This window comes from Argentina silus, assembly GCF_951799395.1.
Source record: "Argentina silus genome assembly, chromosome: 22".
Lineage (NCBI taxonomy): Eukaryota > Metazoa > Chordata > Actinopteri > Argentiniformes > Argentinidae > Argentina > Argentina silus.
Window position 1 is genome coordinate 11,992,303 of NC_139676.1, and position 21,218 is coordinate 12,013,520.

General features: G+C 45.5%; 3 protein-coding genes across 3 annotated transcripts in view; 2 read left to right on the forward strand and 1 right to left on the reverse strand.

Moving 5' to 3' along the window:
- Nucleotides 1-1,214, forward strand: part of odad3 (outer dynein arm docking complex subunit 3) — a gene marked incomplete at its 5' end in the record, with an annotated part of 6,600 nt that extends 5,386 nt beyond the window's left edge. The window contains 2 exons of the mRNA XM_083693671.1: nt 237-321; nt 675-1,214. Coding sequence (XP_083549797.1) covers nt 237-321; nt 675-805 — 216 coding nt within the window. The 3' untranslated portion in view covers nt 806-1,214. The remainder of the gene's footprint in view (nt 1-236; nt 322-674) is intronic.
- nfil3-5 (nuclear factor, interleukin 3 regulated, member 5) overlaps nt 1-21,218 on the reverse strand; it is a 54,293-nt gene that overhangs the window by 15,544 nt on the left and 17,531 nt on the right. The gene's annotated exons all lie outside the window — the stretch shown is intronic.
- Nucleotides 8,853-20,595, forward strand: rgl3a (ral guanine nucleotide dissociation stimulator-like 3a). The gene is made up of 17 exons (XM_083693390.1): nt 8,853-9,181; nt 11,059-11,366; nt 12,599-12,643; nt 12,808-12,977; nt 13,222-13,394; nt 13,562-13,849; nt 14,106-14,209; nt 14,751-14,835; nt 15,735-15,806; nt 16,409-16,495; nt 16,735-16,767; nt 16,905-17,026; nt 17,296-17,391; nt 17,562-17,697; nt 17,889-18,179; nt 18,418-18,532; nt 18,751-20,595. Exons 1-17 carry the CDS (start codon nt 9,149-9,151, stop codon nt 18,903-18,905), a joined length of 2,313 nt encoding a protein of 770 aa, XP_083549516.1. The 5' UTR covers nt 8,853-9,148; the 3' UTR covers nt 18,906-20,595.

Genomic DNA, 21,218 nt, shown 5'->3' on the forward strand with positions numbered 1-21,218 from the left:
TGAACTCCTGCAGATATTTTGTGAACCCTTTGATTTGTGTTGAGTTGACTTCGCTTGATTGACATTGTCTCCACCTACATTGTCTGTGTCTTGGTTGGAAGTCAGCCAGGCTTGGCACAGCTGTCTGATTGTCTCTCATTCTGTGTGTGTGTGTGTGTGTGTGTGTGTGTGTGTGTGTGTGTGTGTGTGTGTGTGTGTGTGTGTGTGTGTGTGTGTGTGTGTGTGTGTGTGTGCAGTTCCATGCCAGCATCGAGGGCAAGCTACCACATTACAACACCCGCATCCAGCTGCCTGAAGCTCAGAGACAGGACCCTTACGACGGTGAGACACACACACATGCTTGCATGCGCAAAGTACAGTACACATTTGGGAAGTCTGTGGTGACTTGACTGAAATAGACTATCCCTCTCTGTTTCTCTCTCTCTCTCTCCCTTTCTCTCTCTCTCAACCCCTCCCTCTCTGTCAACCCCTCTCTCTCTCTCTCTCTCTGTCAACCCCTCTCTCTCTCTCTCGCTCTCTCTCTGTCAACCCCCCCTCTCTCTCTCTCTCTCTCTTTCTCAACCCCTCCCTCTCTGTCAACCCCTCTCTCTCTCTGTTAACCCCCCTCTCTCTCTCTCTCTCTTTCTCTCTCTCTGTCAACCCCCCCCCCCCCCCTCTCTCTCTCTCTCTCTCAGAAGAGGAGGAGAGCGGAGACGACGAGGGTGACATCATCACCAGGGCCACGCTGAAGCGCCAGTCTCAGTTGATCATCGACTCTAAGACCAAGAGGAAGACCAGGACCAAGAAGAAGAAGGGCAAGCTCTGATCCCAGGCCAGAAGGCTGGCGATCACAGAGGGGCAGGCTGAAGTCTATCTAGTGTGCAGTGGTAGTGCATACTTGTACCCTTGATAGAGTGAAATGACCCTGGCTTGAGGTTCAAAGAGGCTATGAGATCCCATTCCTCTCATATTATTCACTCCTCTAAAACAGTCTATTCCTTATGCGCTAGATACAGAAATGTATGTATTGTATATTGTCGATCTAAGGATTATACTGTACTGTAGTTAGGAAAATATTTTCTTCTGGTGGCGGTCCATTGACATGGGGTAAGCTGGCATTCTGGGATGGGATTCCTGTTTCACAAGAACGTGTGACAGAAGAACTATTGATTTCACTCCTGCACGTGTTTAGGTTTGTAGATACTAAAATTGTAACCGAAATTAGAATGAAATAAAAGAGATCTTGATTGAAGGCATTGTGTGTGGTTTATTTTGTGGCATGAAGAATTGCTCTCATGATTTTTGTTCTATCCCTGATTTAGTAGATGTTTTCGATTGCTCTTGAAAGCCAGTGCTTGATCTGGGTTGGGAGTACCGGCACTTCTTCTAGAACACTCGCGATATAATATGAATGAGTAATGGGCCTTTTTTCATTCCATGTCAAGCTCTGTTTAAAATCGGTAAGCTCCATTTCTACAGTACATGGGCATGTTTTGACAACAGTAATGTTCTTGGCCAGCATCCACTGTTGGCCCAACAGATTATACTCTATGTCTTGCTGTTTCTTTGGTCCTCCTCTGTGACTCAGTTGGTAGAGCATGGTGCTAACAACACTTAGGTTGTGGGTTTGATTCCCGCTGGGACCATATATACTGAAATGTATGCACTCACTGCAATGTTAGTTGCTTTGGATAAAATGCGTCAGCTAAATGACATATATATGTTCTATTTACCTACTCAGTCAGACACAACTCGTATGCATTTATTGATGTTATACCTTTGACTACAATCGTATACATCCATCAACTCACACTGTACAGAATAAGTTTGATACCTTAACACTCACATTTTAATTGGTGTACACGCCCAGAGACTGAAATAACATGACAATGCTCCCAACGCTGTACGTCATGTTCAAAGGCCACTGTCAATGGTAATGAGAGAGTCATTGTGAAGAGGTTTTGGGAGGAGCAGGTTACCTCTCTCAGAGGGTTCTCTATCCTTTTGTCTCTCTAAGTATGCTGCATAGTCAACGACAAATGGGTCATCTTACACATGCGCACACACACACACGCACGCACACACACTGTATTGTAAGTGTACTGCACACACAATGAATCCTACTGTCATTCTCTGGTCTTTGACCCTCTTTGTTTGCATCAATAGGTGGCACACATCTGGTGACGAATGTCAGATCTAACACAGAGAGATGTCAGAAGTACCCAGAGATCATTGATACCTCCATAGATGCACAGTGGATAAAGGTGTTTCCTAAATCAAGGACACAACATTTTAGCCATGATCAAATTCTCAGCTTTATCTAGCTTTCTCTTTTTCCATCATGTCTGACATTTAGGACTGTCTGTGTTCTGTCCCATGATCTCCATGTTGTCAGAATAACGTCTCCTCATCCTGTAGAATCAGAGATGTGAGTCAGTCTTCTCTGCTCTCTCACATGCTGACGGCCGTGGTTTTGACTGTCTTATGTAACTACTAGACAGGCAGCCAAGGCAGAAGGACATGGACAAAAGCTATTTGAATCAGTGCACACTGAGTCACAAGGATTGTGTTTTTCACCACGTGTGTGCGTGCGTGCGTGCGCGCATGCATCTGTGTGTCTGTTGTTGCTATGCCATCAGCCGGGCGAGTGTGTAACCCGACGCTTCAGTGTCAGAAGTGAAACAGAGAAAGAACTGTTAGTTATGAGCGTCTACAAATGCATTAATTTAACATATTAGTTTGGCCTAATGGCTTTATCGATGGCTGTTGTTCGGCTTGGCCTCGTCCACATGCAGGACTTTCACTCTGGGTGTCCTGGAATCCCCCCGCCTCCAGGGCTCCCCCATGGTGGAGAGACACGTCCCTCCAGCCTCCAGGGCTCCCCCATGGTGGAGAGACCCGTCCCCCTGCCTCCAGGGCTCCCCCATGGTGGAGAGACCCGTCCCTCCAGCCTCCAGGGCTCCCCCATGGTGGAGAGACCCGTCCCCCTGCCTCCAGGGGGGGAGAGTCCTCGAGTGATAGGTTGTGATGACAGACATGTCACTTCAGGGATGGGGGGACGTTACACAATGTTTGCCGGGTCAGTTACGCACAGCCCACATAGACGCGCTTGAGCTCAACATAGTGGCTCTAGCCCCCAAGTAACTTTCTCCCGTTCCTGCAAGGTCATCGTGTCCTGGTCCGAACGGACAGCATGTCCACAGTGGCGTATGTCAATCACCAAGGAGAAATGTGCTCTCTCCAACCCCTGTTTGTGGGAGGGAGGTTGTTGACGTGGAGCAGCGTACATTTGTTGTCCCTCAGGGACATTCACGTGCCAGGCAAACTGAACATTTACATTACATTTTTGACATTTAGCAGACGCTTTTTTATCCAAAGCGACTTACAACAAGTACATTTGTCTACAGTAAGTGAATCATCTATACATCAGTCATCATAAGCAAAAATCTAAGTAGGAACATGTTAACATGTACAGTAGTAATCTCGGAACCCAGAATCTCATCTCTCGATTGATTAAATGTAGCTGTTAGACTTACTGTGGTAAATATAGTACAGTAGGCCTATATTTACTTTAGATTTGTGTTCAAAGGTGTGACGTAGGTAGAAGAAATATGTGCATTATACAATCAGCTACAGGTTATGTGGAACAAAGCTAAAAGTAAAGAGAGTAAGCCAGACAAAGACACTCACATGCACCATTAACTTTTGTTCCAACATTTTGACCTAGTTTCTAGACACACACACACCTTTCTCAATGACACACATACACACACACTAACACACAGAGACACACATTTTCCCCCGACACACACAGGAATTGGTGATATTTTAGTTATTTTCACCTCCAATTTGAAGTTTGACCAAATAACTTTAGATCCTTGCAAATCTCTGCATGTACAAATGTTCTTATACAATCATTCACACGTCACCCCTTGAAAGGTCAGAGTCATTCTTTTGGATCATTCTCTGCCTGAGGCTTGAGACCGGGACCCACTGCAGACATTCCAGAAAACATTCTTCTCTTGACTCCTCCTCCTGACCTCTTTATCAGCTGAATTGTAAAGTGTCTTGAACCCACCTATCTGAACATTACTCTTCTCATAAACCAGGATGAGAGAGAGAGAGAGAGAGGGGGGGGGGGAGAGAGAGAGAGAGAGAGAGAGAGAGAGAGAGAGAGAGAGAGAGAGAATTTACCCTGTCTCTTTAAGGTACCTAGCCTTCAATTAGTCGTGCACCTGTGTGTGTTTTCCAAAACTGAATCACTCTCACGCTCTACAATGCAGTCACTAAATCACACTGCACTACATCAAAACCACTTTTAGCCCTATCATAATGTGAAATTATAACACTTGTGTGACCAGATAACGTGTGGTGTGACCAATGTATGTCTATGGGTGTGACGTTGGAACAATATCACTCGATGAGGACCCGAAATGATGGAATACTTGCAGGTAAGATTCTTAAACACATTTTAGGGTTGAGATCTTTTAATTTGTCCTGTGTCCATCATCCATTACACACAGGCCTGAGGAAGGTTTACATTAGTTGGCAGTACTTGAATTGTATTGCCAGAGGGACTATGGCGGCAATACAGACAGAATCGGAGCCATAGCTTCAATGTTGATGGACGGCCAATGAGAAAACAAAGGAGGGGGGTAGAGATGGGCCGCTCCGTTCCAATGAAGAGACAAGTGAAGCGGAATGATGAGATCTGACAGATCTGTATAATCAACAAAGACTGATTGCTACAGAAAGATATCAGAAAATAGCACAATAGCGGAGGGGGCAGGGAAAGAGGAGGACCATGACCCCCCCCCCCCATATTTCAGCTACACCACCATCACTGAGTGACAAATACCAGTCTCTTCTGTGCACCATTATCCCTATGTTTCTCTATGGACTGTTCTCTTGATCTCTCAGAGAAGAACACCTACCATGGCACCAAGGATGAATCAGGGTTGATCTCTGTGGCGGAGAGATTCCAGAGGAGCGAACCAATCCAAAGGCTGTAAGTGACTTTTACTCATGGTATGTGTTGGGGAATTTTGATGTAGCATGTACAGGCATGTATAGTGTCCTAATTATCTTTCTTAAAATAGTTTTGATGTGTTTTTGGCAACAGAGACTCCCACAACACACTGCCACTCACTCAGAGGTGTGGTGTCAATAAAGGATGAGAGGTTTATTTGAACAAAAGCCTGTTGATTTTAGGAACACAGGCTACGTAGGACTGTGTCTCTACGTAACATAGGTCATGGTTCACATGGTTATTCTGAAATGTGGAGTGTCCGGAATCCATTGAAAGAAAGGACACATTCTTTTCCTGGGCCATTTTAAGTATCTTCCAAGAATGGAATTAGATCAGGATTTACGTCACTGTGTATATATATATGTATACTGTATGATGAACCAATTCATTAATCAGGGTAATACTCTACAGAGGTACACACCGTTCCAAATATGTGGCCAGGACCCTAAATCTAATCAAGATGCCCATAAATGATCACTGAATGACTCTTATTCTCTCAGTTGAACCTCTTCCTCTTCAAAGAAACACACATTTCCCTTGATGTCGAGAGTAAGACATCTTACCTCTCCCCACTGCCAAGTGCTGCTGATGGCACCATGAAAGCACACTCATTGTCCCCTAAATCACTTACCCTCTCTTAGCCAAAGTTGCATTTTACAGACCTCTGCATATCTGACTGTGTATGGATGTATGTAGAGGCAATGTTGTCTAATACTGTTCCTTGACGGTGGTTCTACAGGTGCCTAACTCCTCTCCCTCTCCGTGAGAACCTTCAGGACTCTACCTGTGGAGGATGCGGTCAACTCTGGCTCTGTGTGGTGGTGGTGGAGGAGGAGGGGGAGACGGCAGGGGCCTGAGGGCCCGGGTGGGGAGGATGAAGAGACTGCTCTGCCTGCGTCACACCCACCGCGTGGACGTCCAGACGGACATGGAGCCGGGTGTCTGGCTGCGTAGCTTCCAGCTGCTCGACACTGACGTCCAAACTGAGGTGAGTGGGGCTGGGAACATGTGCCTGAATCATACAACAGAGCCAAGCTGACTGTAGCTGAGCTGAACTGGTCTGGTTATGCATCCACTACAGTGGCTGTAACAGTGCTGGAAAGGACAAGAAAGAAAATATCAGTGCCAGCACAGCCTGGTTCAGGTTAACCTGGCCCTACAGTATAGTGTGTAAAACCCCATGGTGGTGTTGTTGTGTTTCTCCCTCCAGAAGGAGGAACTAAGTTGCCTCAAGGAAAATGCCTATGGTTTTGACTGACTATGCCTTGTGTCAAATGCCTATATGGGTCACTCAGTGTGAGATAGGGGCTGTGTCCACTGGTAATGTGGAACTCGGGGGGGGGGGGGGGGGGAACAGCTTTCTTCTTCAAAAGGTGAAAATGTGGCATGCATTTAGTATCAACTGATCAGCAAAGCATTGCTTGCTTGTGTGAATCGAAAAGAAACTCACCTCTTTGCACTTTGAACTCACACCGGCGTAGGAAGGGTGTTGTTGTGGCGCTCTTTAGGAACTTCCTTTTAGCAGGTTTGATTTAATGGGCCCTAAATGTGTTGTCATCCGTGAGTTATCAGTGCCAAGAGCTGGAGAACAGATATTCATTGGGGGCAATTTTACTGCTGAGCTCACGTGACACGCCTCCATAAATCAGGTTGTTCTCACCCCTCCTTTCATGGAAGAAAGACTGTTGAGAGCCCATGTTACGTTACTGCTAGCATCACCTCATAAAATCACCAGATATGAGGGAGGGGTTATCAGAGTACAGATAATGGGTGTCGTGAATCTGGAAATTGTACGTCAGAGCAGAGGTGGTTCTCAAGTAGCCATCTGCTTTTGTTTCCTGTACGTATTCAGTAACAGTTTCACTGGCATTGTTGTTGTTCCATATGAGCTATCTTTACCACTGACGAGGAAGGGAGTACCCTTCAGGAAGTACCCTTCAGGAAGTGCCCAGTATCTGTCTTTCCTTAAGTGTGCTGTGTCTACTGTTTTTCTCCAGATAAACCTTGTCATTTGAACATGGTCTATACTTCTGAGCTGTATATGGTCATTGTAAGAGTTTTGCCCCTTTTTGCTCTGGGTAAAATTAATTCAGAGGTATATTTGGTTTGAAACTATTGCATAATGTTCTTTCACGTGCGCGTTGCTGTGAATTCAATGGCGTTGTGCGTGCGTGTGCGTGTGCGTGTGTGTGTGTATTTGTGTGTGTCTGTGTGTGTGCGTGCGCGTGCGCGTGTGTGCGTGTGCGTGTGTGTGTGTGTCTGTGTTCGCCAGCCCGTCCTCTTGTCATCTATTGATGTGTTTCATTAGTGTTAATGAACGTCCCCTCTGCTACCCTGTCTGTCTCTCACTCTCTCTTTGTTGTGCCTCTCTGGGCTGGCAGGGATGGAGGGATGCTTTTAGATTCACAGAGGAGAGATGAGAAATCTCATTAGTCAAACAACATTGTTCATCCTCCTCTTTGAAGCCCGGTGTCTGCTCCCTTACTAATGAGCAGTGCTCAGAATAGGGGCCCTAGCAGACAGACAAAGGCCATCTGCCTGGGCTGAATCTGGAGGCAGTGATCTATCATATTGGGGTAACTTTAAAGGGTAAAAGTAGACTACAGAGATAATTTCTCATCAAATATCCATGTGCACTCTGTTGTTCAGTTAAAACAATGACTTCAGTTAAAATAATGACCAGACTTGACTGATTTGCTCCAGTAGTGGTTTCACTCAAGCACAGATGAACTGAATCATTAGGGCCAGAGAGTCAAGCTGTCTCAGCTCAATTACATTTACGTTACATTTACATTTATGGTATTTAGCAGACGCCTTTATCCAAAGCGACTTACAATAACTACATTTGTTTAAGTAAGTGAATCATCTATCCAACAGTCATCATAAGACAAAGTAATCAATGCTCACACCAGGGGCCATTGGCAGTCATAATGCCTGGAGCCATTTTTATTTATTTAATTATTTATTAACAGGAGAGAACTTGTACAGGGGGGAATAAAAATTAAAACCCTACAATGTTCCTTTCATCTGAATTAAAAATCATTTTTTTATGAATTTTCAATCATTTTGAAAAGGAACAGATGATTCCTAAACAGAAACAGAACAGACTAGTTTTCCTACGGCATTTCCCAGACCACACCCCATGTCGTCGTGAGTGGATAGGAGAGTTATTCTCAAAACTGTCCCAACTGGATCTCAGGTAGTTATTGAAGGTCTGAGATACCAGGGGGTATAGTCACCTGAGTAGTATGTTTACACCTCCACCGTTGTCAGATAGCCTTAATTATTTTCATTGTTGCGATAACTTGAAACAATTCTCACCCCCCCCCCCTCCTCCTCCTTGAAACACAGATGATGGACCTAATGATTATTGTAAGATACTGTACATGCATTAAAGTACTATATTTATTAGATTTTCATCATCATTAATTAAACCTTCTTAATTGTAATAGTCATAGGAAGTTCTGCAGCTTTTACCTGGTATCATTTGCAGGTACTGTAATATTTCTAAAAAAAGAGGCACATTTTGTTCGGGATAACCTAAACTGATTCAGTTGTATACATTTTCCGTGCTAACATATGAACGTTGTTTGAATAAATGTGCCTGTCGCTGCCTCTTTTGCACGTTATTGAAGAGCTAGCTTGCCCTAAGCATTTCACTGCATCGTCTACGGATTTATTCTCTGAATATTCTCTGTGTATGATAAATCAACTTTGATTTGATTTGACGTCAACCCGGGGGGCGCCTGGAGGCGTGACTCCCTCCTACCTGGTAATGGTTCAGCCTACCGCTCTCAGGTGAGCACTCAGCTGTTCTCATACGGGACTGACACCGAAACCTGTCACACAAGGTGCCTCCCGGAGCGGTGACTGCCTCCCGTTTTCTAAGTCTGTTTAAACGTTCATTCCATTAGCTTACTTTTGTTTTGATTTGCGTTAACGTGTACAAACATGTCGACTAAATACGCAATTCAGCGACTTTTGTGTCTCAGCACGGAGTGACAGCATCCTGAGAACAACCTACTGTCTTTGTTACATAACTAGTCGTTGTGGAATAGCATCTGCCTCAGTCTCACGAACATGGAAGACATGACTCCATGAACAACTGGAACTTCTAAACACTTTCAACAACTAAAACGAATGGAAACTATGAGGAAAATGCACTTGTCAATGGTATTTATTTAATTCATTCTCGTTCATGTTTGTGTTCATGTTATTTTTAAACGGCTGTCGTTTTATTTCGGCATGATATTGTCACTCGGATTCAATAACCTATAGGGCCTCTTTTGAGGATATGATCATTTCCAAGCAGAAAGCCTCTAAAATTATTTCTATTTAATATAACTGTACCATTATTAATGAATATGTAATGATAAAGACCAGGATTATTATCAGGGTTTAGTGTAAAAATAGCTTTGTTTCAATATTTTCTTGGCTTGGTTTCTTCGTTGGTTCTTTTAAATTAATTTCTGTTGCCTGATCTTGCATGTTGTTTGTCACAATAATGACTCGTTTTGTGTCAGATAAAAGTGTGTGTGTGTGTGTGTGTGTGTGTGTGTGTGTGTGTGATTAACTAAAGTGTGTATCCAAGAGGACAGGACCTTAAGGTAATGAGGTAATGGTGCAGTGTTCCGTGGACATTTATCAACAGCCTTGCATGTCTGGTATATGGACGGAACAGTAAATACTGGCTCTCTCTCCCTGCACTTACATAATGATAAGAGGCTCCAATTTGGAGCTTATCAATATTGTTTATAACAGAGAATGAACATTGATTTGTCTTTTTGTGGCTGATCGTGTGGCAGTTTCCTCTTTCTTAATAGGTGTGTTTTATGTGTTTGGAGGAGTTTCGCTCTTAAAAAGATGTATTCTTTTTTTTATGTGAGTTGCTGGATGTGGATGTATCACTCGCAGCAGAGAGGGGCCTCTCCAATATGACCATGACTAGATGTAGGGTAGACAGTGAGTTAGGCAGCCACAGCTCTTTCTAGCCACAGTCTACTTTGCTTATAGTCAAGTGTCAGGCTGGTGTGCCTGAGTCTGCTGTGGTGATCAACGCTTCTGTCTCAATGAACCACAAATTACAGAAAATTATTCAAAAAGGACCCTTGCCAGCGCAGATGCATGTCCCACCCAGTAGAGTTCAATAACACTGTCAGGCAGGTGTCTGTAGATGGGTGGGGTCCTGACCTGTCCTCTCCGTGAAACTGAAACCTGCTGTTATGGTCAGGTTCAGGGTCAGCGACAGGGTCAGGGTCAGGGTCAGGGTCAGGGACAGGGACAGGGACAGGGTGAGACCTTCACCTCTCCGTCATCTCCACCTTCTGTTTCCTACGTAGGAAGGTGTCTGTCTGCATTGGGGGTTTGTTTTTTCCGTTACACATTAAGGACAATTTCCCCCATAAGGGACATAAAAGATATCTTGGCAAAGGAAATGGAAATGGTAACAGAACATGCAGTCCTGGATACTCCCTCCCATGTTGCATGTGTCTTGCTGAACGTGCCACACGTTGGGATTTATAGCGCCAGAGCACTTTGAGAGTGATAATTAGTGCTTAACAGGCTTTCATACCTGCTCCAGGCTGTGTGTCCGTCAGGTGCCTCTGCTACACCTGCGTAGATGGAATGCGTGAACTCATGTTGAGTTCACGGTTGCATCCAGACGGGCAGCATTTGAGACAGACAGTCGCTGTGGTTGTTGTACCTCGTCCGTGATCCGGCTCAGGGCTTGAAAGCGTTGCAACTAGTGATAACCATATATATATATATATATATGGTTATGTATTACTTGTATTGTTTCTCTATTTTATTTTTAGCTGCTCCTGCTATGCAGTTTCAAGCAAAGCAGGAGGCAAACCAGACACATTTCCTTCTGTTTTATGACACGTTTGACAAGGTTCGGTCACAGAAAAATGTTGTCCAATAAAAAGCCTTGGCCCGATATCAACCATGAGCAGGTCCCTCATGACAATGCAGACAAAAAAAAACAACAACAAAAAAACACCCAGCTCCTCTGCTTGAACCCCTCATGATCTGACATCCCTTCACAGGACCCAGTGCAGGAGTGGGGGGAGGAGGTGGAAGAGGGAGCCGTCTTCGGCGTAACCTTGCGACGGGAGCCTGTGCTCCCCACCCCGGACTCCGCCACCGCCGACCCGCCAGAGTCCCCAATGTCAGCTTTGAGCTTCATCAAGTACCACACGGTTAAGGTGCGGAGGCTGAAGGCAGCCACCCTGGAGCGCCTGGTCACCCACCTCTTGGACCCGGAGCACCAAGAACAGGACTACACCCGCGTCTTCCTCTCCACCTACAGAGCCTTCACCTGCACCAACACACTCATAGAACTGCTCTTCCAGAGGTGAGACACACACTGACTAGATAGATATATGTTAATTAGATTGGTTTAGGGGGAAAATAGATGAAGACAGGTTCAGACACAGGTGGTTTAGGGGTATGACACGGTTATAGGTTGAATGACTTCTATATTATAGAGTTCAGGGGTATGATGCAGATAAGATTGAGGGGTTCTGAAGTAAGACGTAGATATAGATAGACAAGAAATGTTTAGGGGTATGACACAGAGATGGGCTAGATGTTGAATGGTTAGTGAAAACGTGTGCTGCTTTTGAAATGTTCTGGGGGGGAGGGCGTGGGGGGAGAGAGGGAGGGGAGGGGAGGGGGGGAAGGAAGGAGGGAGGGAGGGAGGAGGAGGGGGGGAGTCCTTGACAACGTTCTGCTTTGTGAACAACAGTTCACACTGAAGTAGCTGTGTAAACCCTTGAGTCTCGCCTGGAGTCCTTGGCATAGATTCAAGTGACACCAAGACCTTCACTCTTATCATACTATAACATGAGCCGCCTTTTAGACTGTTCTGTTGTTGCAGCTCAAAAATGTTGGCATGCACATGGTGTGATGTTCGAATTCCTGCTTTGATAATGCACTGTCACCCCATACATATTTGTGCGACGTTTTGGGAGGTTTTTGCCCAACCGGTTTTTCACCACATGATGAATCCAACAGGCATGTCTAGAGACGCGTGTGAAACTGCTACCTCAGAACCCTCTTGATATGAGGGTAGGATATTCTGCCAAAACATTGCCTACGCATACCACATAATCGCAAGGTTCCTGGTTCGATTCCGAAGTATCTTGCATGTCATCCCTCCTCTCTCTCACCCATCCGGTCGATCTCTACTGACTCTATCCCGATAAAGCAAAAAAAAAGAAGTAGTAGAGCCACTTACCTACCAGTAGAGAGACACTCCCACTTCTTCCGTTGGCATGTCACTTCATATATCTACTTTCACATGTGACCTTTAGCGCTCTTGCGATGACGATATATCAGTTGTTAAACAGCCACCGTCTTATCTGCAGCGCTGGTAGCAACAGACTTCCATTGCGTTGATACTGACGTCAGCCTTAGCTAGCCCAGGGCACAGACAGGTGGACTACGTAGTAATGGGGTCTTTACACACAGGGTTATTCTGTATGAGTCTGTATGTTTATTGCCTTGACAATAAACATCACACACACACACACACACGTATGTGTGTCAGTCAAAGGCTAACTTAGCCTGTGTTCTTCTCCGTAGGGATGACATGATTGCCAACCTGGACAACACTGTCTGCCTAATGAGGTGAGACCCTCTTGATTCTTAACCTTTTCATTGTATTAATAATTCGCTCAGCACTGATGTGGAAATGCCCAATGAGTACCTTTCACATACCAATAAAACTCATCCTGTTCCTACCCTCCCTTCCTTCCTACCTTTCTGCCTTCCTTCCCTTTGCCTTGCATCAGCCCCCTCCTACCCCTTATCCGTCAGTGGCTGGAGGACTACGAGGAGGACTTCAAGGAGCCTCCCACGCACCACACCCTGCGCCTGCTCTGCGCCCACCTCCGACACCGCCTCTGCTTCAGACGCCTGGCCTGCACCGCCGAGGCCCTGCTCAAGAAGTTCCAGAAACAAGGTACTGCAGCTTCATGTGAATACCTCTGGCGTGAATACTGTGGACGCGTTTCGACATGATCTCGACATTAAGCCTTCATCAGCACAGTTTGAGAGTATTACACACTCTCAAATGCGCACTTGCACCTTGAGAAGTATTGCTACCCTTCTGGTTACTACCACATTACCTTATATGGTTGAAGGTTTGATGTGGCTGGGGGTATTGTGGTGGTAGTAACTATCTATCTCTATCTCTATCTCTCTAGATCGCAGAGCTAGTCACCCAAGACCAGCAGTGGATCATTGTGACTCGCAGCAGCAGAAGGAGGAAGAGGAGGGATCAGGAGATGAAGAAGAGGCGGCCGCAAAAGAGGAACTGACCGAATTTATGGATTTCCCTGTGAAGGACGTTGCAGAGCAATTAACAAGATTGGATGCTGTAAGTGTCGATCATCGCCATGACCTCTGCCAACTTTCTCCAAACTTTTTTTTATGATTTACAAAGCTCACAAAGCTTCCCTCTTTCTCTCTCTCCCTCCCTCACTCCATCCTTCTCTCTTTCTCTCTCTCCCTCCCTCCCTCCATCCTTCTCTCTTTCTCTCCTAGGAGCTGTTTGTCAAAGTGGTGCCGTTCCAGTGTCTGGGTTGTGTGTGGTCCCAGAGAGACAAGAAGGAGAGCAGGAACCTGGCGCCCACTATCCGCGCCACCATCGCCCAGTTCAACGCCGTCACCAACCGGGTCATCACCTCGCTCCTGTGCCCCTCGACACCTCACCAGGCCCCCTCACCTCCCACCCCCCCCCCCACCACTGTCCCTGGCTCCCCCCACTTCTCCCACCACACTAGCCCCGCCCATAGGGCCCGGGTCATCGAGAGGTGGATCGCCATTGCACAGGTCAGCAAAGCATAGCCATAGAGAGGCTTGTCTTTCTATATATATATATATATATATATATATATATATATATATGTGTATATGTGTGCGTACTATTTACAGGCGTAAAGACGCTACATGTAGATGTTAGTCTTGATGTCCAGACATATGCTATTGTAATATTGCAAAGAGGCTGAATGTAGACATTGATCTTGCAAATGTGGTGAGAGATGAACCAGGTTTGACGGATGCACTCTTGTGTTTTCTGTTTCCGTAGGAGTGCAGACAGTTGAAGAACTTCTCCTCTCTGAAAGCCATCCTGTCAGCCCTCCAATCCAACGCTGTGTACAGGCTGAAGAAGACGTGGGCTGCTGTCAGCAGGTGAGAGAGAGAGCACAAGGCCTTGGGATAGACGCGAGGCTTTACATTTACATTTACATTTATGGCATTTAGCAGACGCCTTTATCCAAAGACATTGGTTTAAGTAAGTTAATCATCTATCCAACAGTCATTATAAGACAAAGTAATCAATGCTCACACCAGGGGCCATTGGCAGTCGTAATACTAGAAGCCTATCTATCGCTTTTTTTTATTAACAGGAGAGAACTTGTACAGGGGGGTAGGGGGGTTGAAGACATCTCTAGGGTTGGGGTTAGGGTTAGTACAGGGGAGGTAGTGGAGGTGAAGAGGTCTTAGCCTCAGCTTTAACTGAGGCTTAGCAGCATGATGGAACTTCAAATGTACCAGGAAGGAACTCTACAACTACTTCAGCTCAATAGAACTGTATTTCATCCCTTCAGGGCAACTAATTTATACTAAGTGTTTAGGTGTTGTCTCTCAACATGGATTCCAAATGTTACAATGTCAATTATTTCTGATTCATTGAAAATAATTGGATAATTGTGTTGTGTTTTGATTCCAGGGAGTGTATGGCCAACTTCAAGCAACTGTGTGAGACGTTCCCTGATGAGAACTGTGTCCTGACCAGCAGAGAGATCCTGGTGGAGGTAGGAACCTCACAATCAACCACATGATCCACCCACATAAACCCCAACAGCAACAACAAGCTACTTCAGCTTTGTCCCAGGAGCTTATTCACCCACAAAAGACCTGATACGAGTGTTTATACAGTGATAGGGCTGTTATCATGGTCAATACTCCGTCATAGAGGAACCATTGTACCACACAATCAAATAGAGTCACACATCCGATGGCGACGGCCTATCAACCCACTGTCACGCATTGGCTGTGCAAATCTCGGGCTGGGTGGATGGGCGGGCTACTTTGACTGAACATGCACACCTGAAGGAACGCCTAACCATGTGGTGTGGTCCTCTGTGGCTCAGTTGGCAGAGCGCGGCGCTGACAACGCTTAGGTCGTGGGTTTGATTCCTGCTGGGCTGGACCATATATACTGAAATGTATGCACTCACTGCAATGTAAGTCGCTTTGGATGAAAGCGTCAGCTAAATGGCATGTATCATATTATTAAGCAGGTGGACATGGCACGGTTCACGTGAGGTGTGAAGTCGGGGTGTGTGTGCCTGTGTTTGTCGCTCATCAATCAAGCAGTCACACCCATATCGTAACAGGGCGACACCCTTTCACGCCCAATAACACAAACTAATAGGAGTGATGATAAGTGTGTGTGTGTGTGTGTGTGTCTTTGTCTGTGTCTCTGTCTGTGTGTCTGTCTCTGTCTCTGTCTCTGTGTGTGTGTGTGTGTCTTTGTCTGTGTCTCTGTCTGTGTGTCTGTCTCTGTCTCTGTCTGTGTGTGTGTGTGTGTGTGTGTGTGTGTGTGTGTGTGTGTGTGTGTGTGTGTGTGTGTGTGTATATGTGTGTGTGTATGTGTGTGTGTGTGTAACAGTTATGTAACTGCTGGCTGTGTTTTGGCTGTGTACTCTAGGACGGGAATCAGCCTGCAGAGGACAACGCCGCTCCCAAGTCACCCAAGCTCTGTCCCATGTCTAAACAGATGGTAAGACACATCTGTCTGTCGAGTCGCCTGAAGTACATATCCCCACCAAGCAAAACATCACTTTAATTTCAAAGCATGATGGATTTCACATACTGTAAAGCTTAGCTTTGACCTTTATTAGTGCATGATATTCAGTTATACTGTCCACTTTTTCATTTCATTGAAAAAAACCAACAACAATCGTCTGGGTTCCTCATTTGTTACCCAAAGAACGCGAAAGAATGGAAAACAAGCCCAGAATAATACTGTTGTGTCACAGCAAAGAATGAATGCTTTGGAAAGAATGAGGAAGCGAGGAGACATAAACCTTAATGGACTCCTAGCTTCTTCTTCTACTTCTCCTATTAGTCACTCGCAGCACGTCTCTGATGGACCATGGCTGGGAGGACTAAAATAGAAAGATCCCTTTTCCAATTAGAGACGTCTTAAATCACAAGATCCTTGTGTCCCTTTGCACTATAATGACACCAGAATGTCATATGAATGTGATGTACAAAGGTTAAGTAATGATTGTGTGTGTGTGTGTGTGGGTGTTATGTATAAACATGATCTGGGCTTATGTAAGCTGTGTGGAATGACGCAATGTCTTATTGTTCCCACAGAGCTCTGCCAGTGGTATTGTTCCTTACCTGGGCACGTACCTGACTGTCCTTACCATGCTGGACACAGCCCTCACAGACACCGTGGAGGTAAGCTCATTGTACCTCTAACCCATTGCTCCTGTGTGTCTGTATGTGTTGTAATGCGTCTAGTTAATCCCTTCTCAGAATGTTAGTCGGTCAGAATAGCATGCAATTTTGCCACCATTTTGTCATATTCTTGATTCTCTTCATTTGATTTACTAAACCTGGATTTAAAATAGCTCCTTTTGTTCTATCGTAATGGTATGGCTCACTGTGTCAATGGAAACTATTTTCTCTGTTCACAGGGTGGACTCATCAACTTTGAGAAGCGCAGAAGGGTAAGTGTCTCCCCCTAGAGGTTCTTTAAAGAACTACAGCCACTCAACCCCATTAATGCACCTCTTAACCTAAACCAACATACAGTGTGAGAGAGCCATAATCATGACCATATGTTCTCACCCGTCTCTCGAAACAGGAGTTTGAGATCCTATCCCAGATTCGCCAGCTCCAGACCTCATGTTCCCAGTACAGCCTCCCAGTCCACCCCAGTATCTCCGCCTGGCTACAGGCCCACACACTGCTCACAGACCAGGAGAGGTGAGAGAGAGAGAGACACACACACATGGCTTGTTTTGGCTGGGGGAGTCAATATGTCTGTCTAGTCTGTGGCAAACATTAATGTGATAAAAAAAAACAACTAAATAATGCGGCATGCCTATACGCATCATGCTTTGTAACAAACAACCCTCTATGAGAAAGATGGAGTGAGGAAAAATAAAACATTTTTCAACCTCTTTCTCTCTCTTGACTTTTGAAGTGCCAGTCTGACCCTTCTCTCTCCGTCTCTCCGTCTCTCCCTTCCCCAGCTATGAGCTCTCTCGTGACCTGGAGCCTCCTGTGGACCCTAGTCCCAACTCCCCCAGTTCCTGGAGCCACCGCCTGCTGACCAAGAAGCTCACCTCGTAAGTTTTGGCTCCCTGACCCTGTCCTCTGTCTGCTCCGAAGCAGTATACTAGGCCAGTATACTAGGCCTGTATACTAGGCCTGTATCAACCATCCTAGCAGTACAAGGTGTTTTGGAGCTACTGTAAGCACTTTAAGTAACTCCTTTATTGTGTGTGTGTGTGTATAGGTTGCTCGCGGTCACTGAGACTTCGAGCAGGAAGACTCACGCTGACCAGATCAGTGTGTCGTCCTCTGGATCCAGTGGGTCTGAGATGGAGGACTTGTCCACCCCTCAGCCCTTGCCCCTCAGACTCAAAATCAAGGTACACACCTCACGACTGCTCTGCATGCATGGGCAGAGTAGATATTTGTTAACAAAAGAGTATGCTAAATAATATATTGTGCTTCTACTGTGTGTACATTGAGTGTGTCTTTCATCTTGCAAAGGTTAGCGAGGGGGACTTTAAACATGTATGTTGTTTTTCTCCCCTCTCTCTCGCTCTCTCTCCATCAGTCTCTGTCAGGCTCCCTTCACAACGTGGCCGCGGACTTCTCCTCCACCTCCTCATCATCCCCCACTCCATCCAGCTTCTCCTCTAGCTCCTCCCAGCCAGACCTCTCCTCCTCTATGGCCCTGAGCCCCGACTGCTCGGCCTCTTCCTCCTCTTCCTCCTCCACCTGCTCCTCCTCGTCCTCCTCTCCCCAGTGCTCGCTGCCGGTCTATAACAAGCAGGGAGCCGACTCGTGCATCGTCAGGGTCAGCGTGGAGTGCGGCAACAACGGAAACGTCTACAAGAGCATTCTGGTGAGTTTGTCAACCTAATAACTACATTATTAGCGTGCCAGAGATATGAATATCTGTCCTTTACTAAATCCATCACTGTGTCATACGTTCGTGGAGACTCTCCATTTGGAAATGTTTATTAGTCTCGGAAGAGGCTATATTGATCTAGGTCTGGCAAACGGGCCCGTAGGAGCAGTACAGTATGTCACTGTTTCACATACACAATATAACTCTTCTCTCTGTGCGTTCTGCCCCTCAGCTGACGAGCCAGGACCATACCCCCCAGGTGGTCCAGAGGGCGCTAGAGAAGCACAACCTGGAAGGAGTCAGCTGTCACGACTTCAGCCTCAGCCAGGTGCTGTCCCAGGACAGAGGTGAGCTCAGGACATACAATAGGCTGATGTCTACTTTGATACAGTGTATACCTGCTCTCCTCAAAGTGCAAAACAGTAGCCATTGTTGACAGCCATTGTTTGTCTCAAATTTGTTTTTTTTTCAATATTCATGAGGCAATTTTGAGATACAGCGCGTACGAAGCCGGTTTAGACTGTTGAGGTGCTCATTCTCCCCTTCCCTCTCTCCCAACCCTCAGAGCTGCAGATCCCAGACAAGGCCAACGTGTTCTACGCCATGTGTACCTCAGAAAACTACGACTTTGTCCTGCGCCAGCGCTGGAGGAGCCACGGTAGACATCTGGGCTCTTCTTCCAGCCCTGGGGCCGTGGCCAGGGGCCGCCACGGGAAGTAACAGCCAGCGCCACCTCTGGTTCGGAGGAAGAACGACAGCTGATGGAGGGGGAAACTGCGACTGCCCCCTCTGGAACAATAGTGGTCACTGTATACGTGTATCTGTCTGCTTAGAGCTTGTTGATAGCCTATACAATATACTTGCAATGTATTTGCAATATAAATGACCAGACTATAACGTGAGAGCATGCGCTGTGGAGCATTTGCACCAGAAGGTGAGCATTGTTGTCAAGGTGATGCTATGGAGACCGTTCTAGAATCATGGGACTAGATGATATCCAGGAAGTCTTCTCTACCTTGAAGGACAAAGATGTGTGTGGGATGGGGCACAGGAAAAAAGAGCGAAACAGCTTGGACAATTTGAAGAGGGAGAAAAGAGAAGATGGCCGGGCCAAGAGAAATGTGAATGAGTGATTTTTGAGAAGGCTGAAACTATCGCTAGAATTCTCTAAAAGGGGGTTGGTGTCTGTGGTGCGTTGAGGTGGCTTCATGTGGCACAAGCAGACATTGGGGAGCCTTTTGGATCCACGACGCCATGGACTTCAAACGGAGCACACATGAAATTAACCACACGTTTCCACGTTCTTTCTGCACTAACACCGGCTAATGTAAGCGAATAAACGGTGGCACTTTGAAATATTGACCTGTATATCCAACACCACCACATGTACAGCAATCTATCGCTATTCTATTGCCATTAAACGGAAAAAAGGTTCTCTTCAACACCCAACAAGCGAGTATGAGCTGTAAGTGAAAACAAAATGGTGGAAGGAAATCCCTCAACCCACCACTCTACAAACAGGGACACCTCCCAACTCCCCATGACTGGGCCATGCAGTTCATTGCCCTGGGGTGGAATAGTTGGGTTTTAGGGGGGGGGGGGGGGTTATGTATGGAAGTCTCTCTCAAGTGGAAATGCAGTCTGTACGGACTGAGGCAAAGCATTCACAGGGTCTACGCCCAGAGGTAGGCTACACCGTGTTCTATAGGCAACAGATGGGCAGGGTGATCAACATTTGAGAGAGTGCCTGTGGGATCGAAACAGGAGAAGCAGCATTCTGAAGATAAGACTACTCTAGGCTATATTCTGCTTCTGGGAAGTCATAATAGAACAATGCAGAATCACAGCTTGTGTCGGCACTAAGTAATAACAATAGTTATTATGACAATAATTATGTAGTTGTATTTATGTATAGAACAGATTGTGCTCGCTATATAGTAGGATAATTTTAAGATCTAAATGGTATGTTGCATTTCAGTGTTCAGCTACGGGAAAATATATATTTTTAACATTATACAATTAGTATTTTTAAAACATTTGTTGTTGTCTTTGATGTTTTATTGTTGTTTTCCTCTAGGGAAATATTCACTCCTCCAGGAACGACCGTTCCATTTGATTTCTAATCTACTTAATCTCTAATCTATTTCCAATTCCAAATAGTCTGAAAAGTTATAGCAATTTACAGTATTGTGATTTCATCAATTCAAAAAGACCATGATAGGAACCTAACAGGATAGGAATAGTAATCTAGTTTAATAAGTGAAATCAAGGGCCTGGTGATTTTCAAATGGAGTTAATATGAACTGGGGGCAACAATACTACAGTGCCAAGTGAAGTATATGTGTTTAGTGATGTGTGTTTGTCTTACGTCTCTTATTTTTATGTCCAATAAAGGAATATGTTTTCTAGACATTTGACTTAAGGCCTTGTGAAGAACTGCAGACTGTGTGTGTGTGTGTGTGTGTGTGTGTTTCCCTACATCCAGTCTTGTATTGGCCGTCTATGGTGATTGTGCCTCATGTTCTTACAATGGGGACTGGTTTTCTGAGTAATAGGAATGACCAGAGCATGTGGATGTTAAAGGTCACAGGAGGTCAGTGTTAGTAGAGGTGAATGAGTAAGTGTTAACTTGGGGGCAGTGGTAGGTTACCGTACGTGAGGTTACTGCAGTGTTGTTTAATGGGGGCTGTTGAATTTGGATAGGGGAAACACACTCACGCATGAAAGGAACTGTTGTGTTACCTAACATATAGCTGAAACTGTGTGCCACTAGTCGAGTGTGTGTGTGTGTGTGTGTGTGTGTGTGTGTGTGTGTGTGTGTGCGTGAGAGAGAGTGTGAGAATTGTGTGACTTTCCTTTCAGGCATTTTAAAGATAATTTAAGCACTTGCCTTTTGAATGTCACTTTATTATTTTAAACTGTGGAATATGAATTAATAAAACTATTAATATACTCCAATTCCATTTTTGACTGTCATTTCTACACCTTATTAAACACACAGTTCATGCTGTGATGTTTGTGATGCTGTATAGT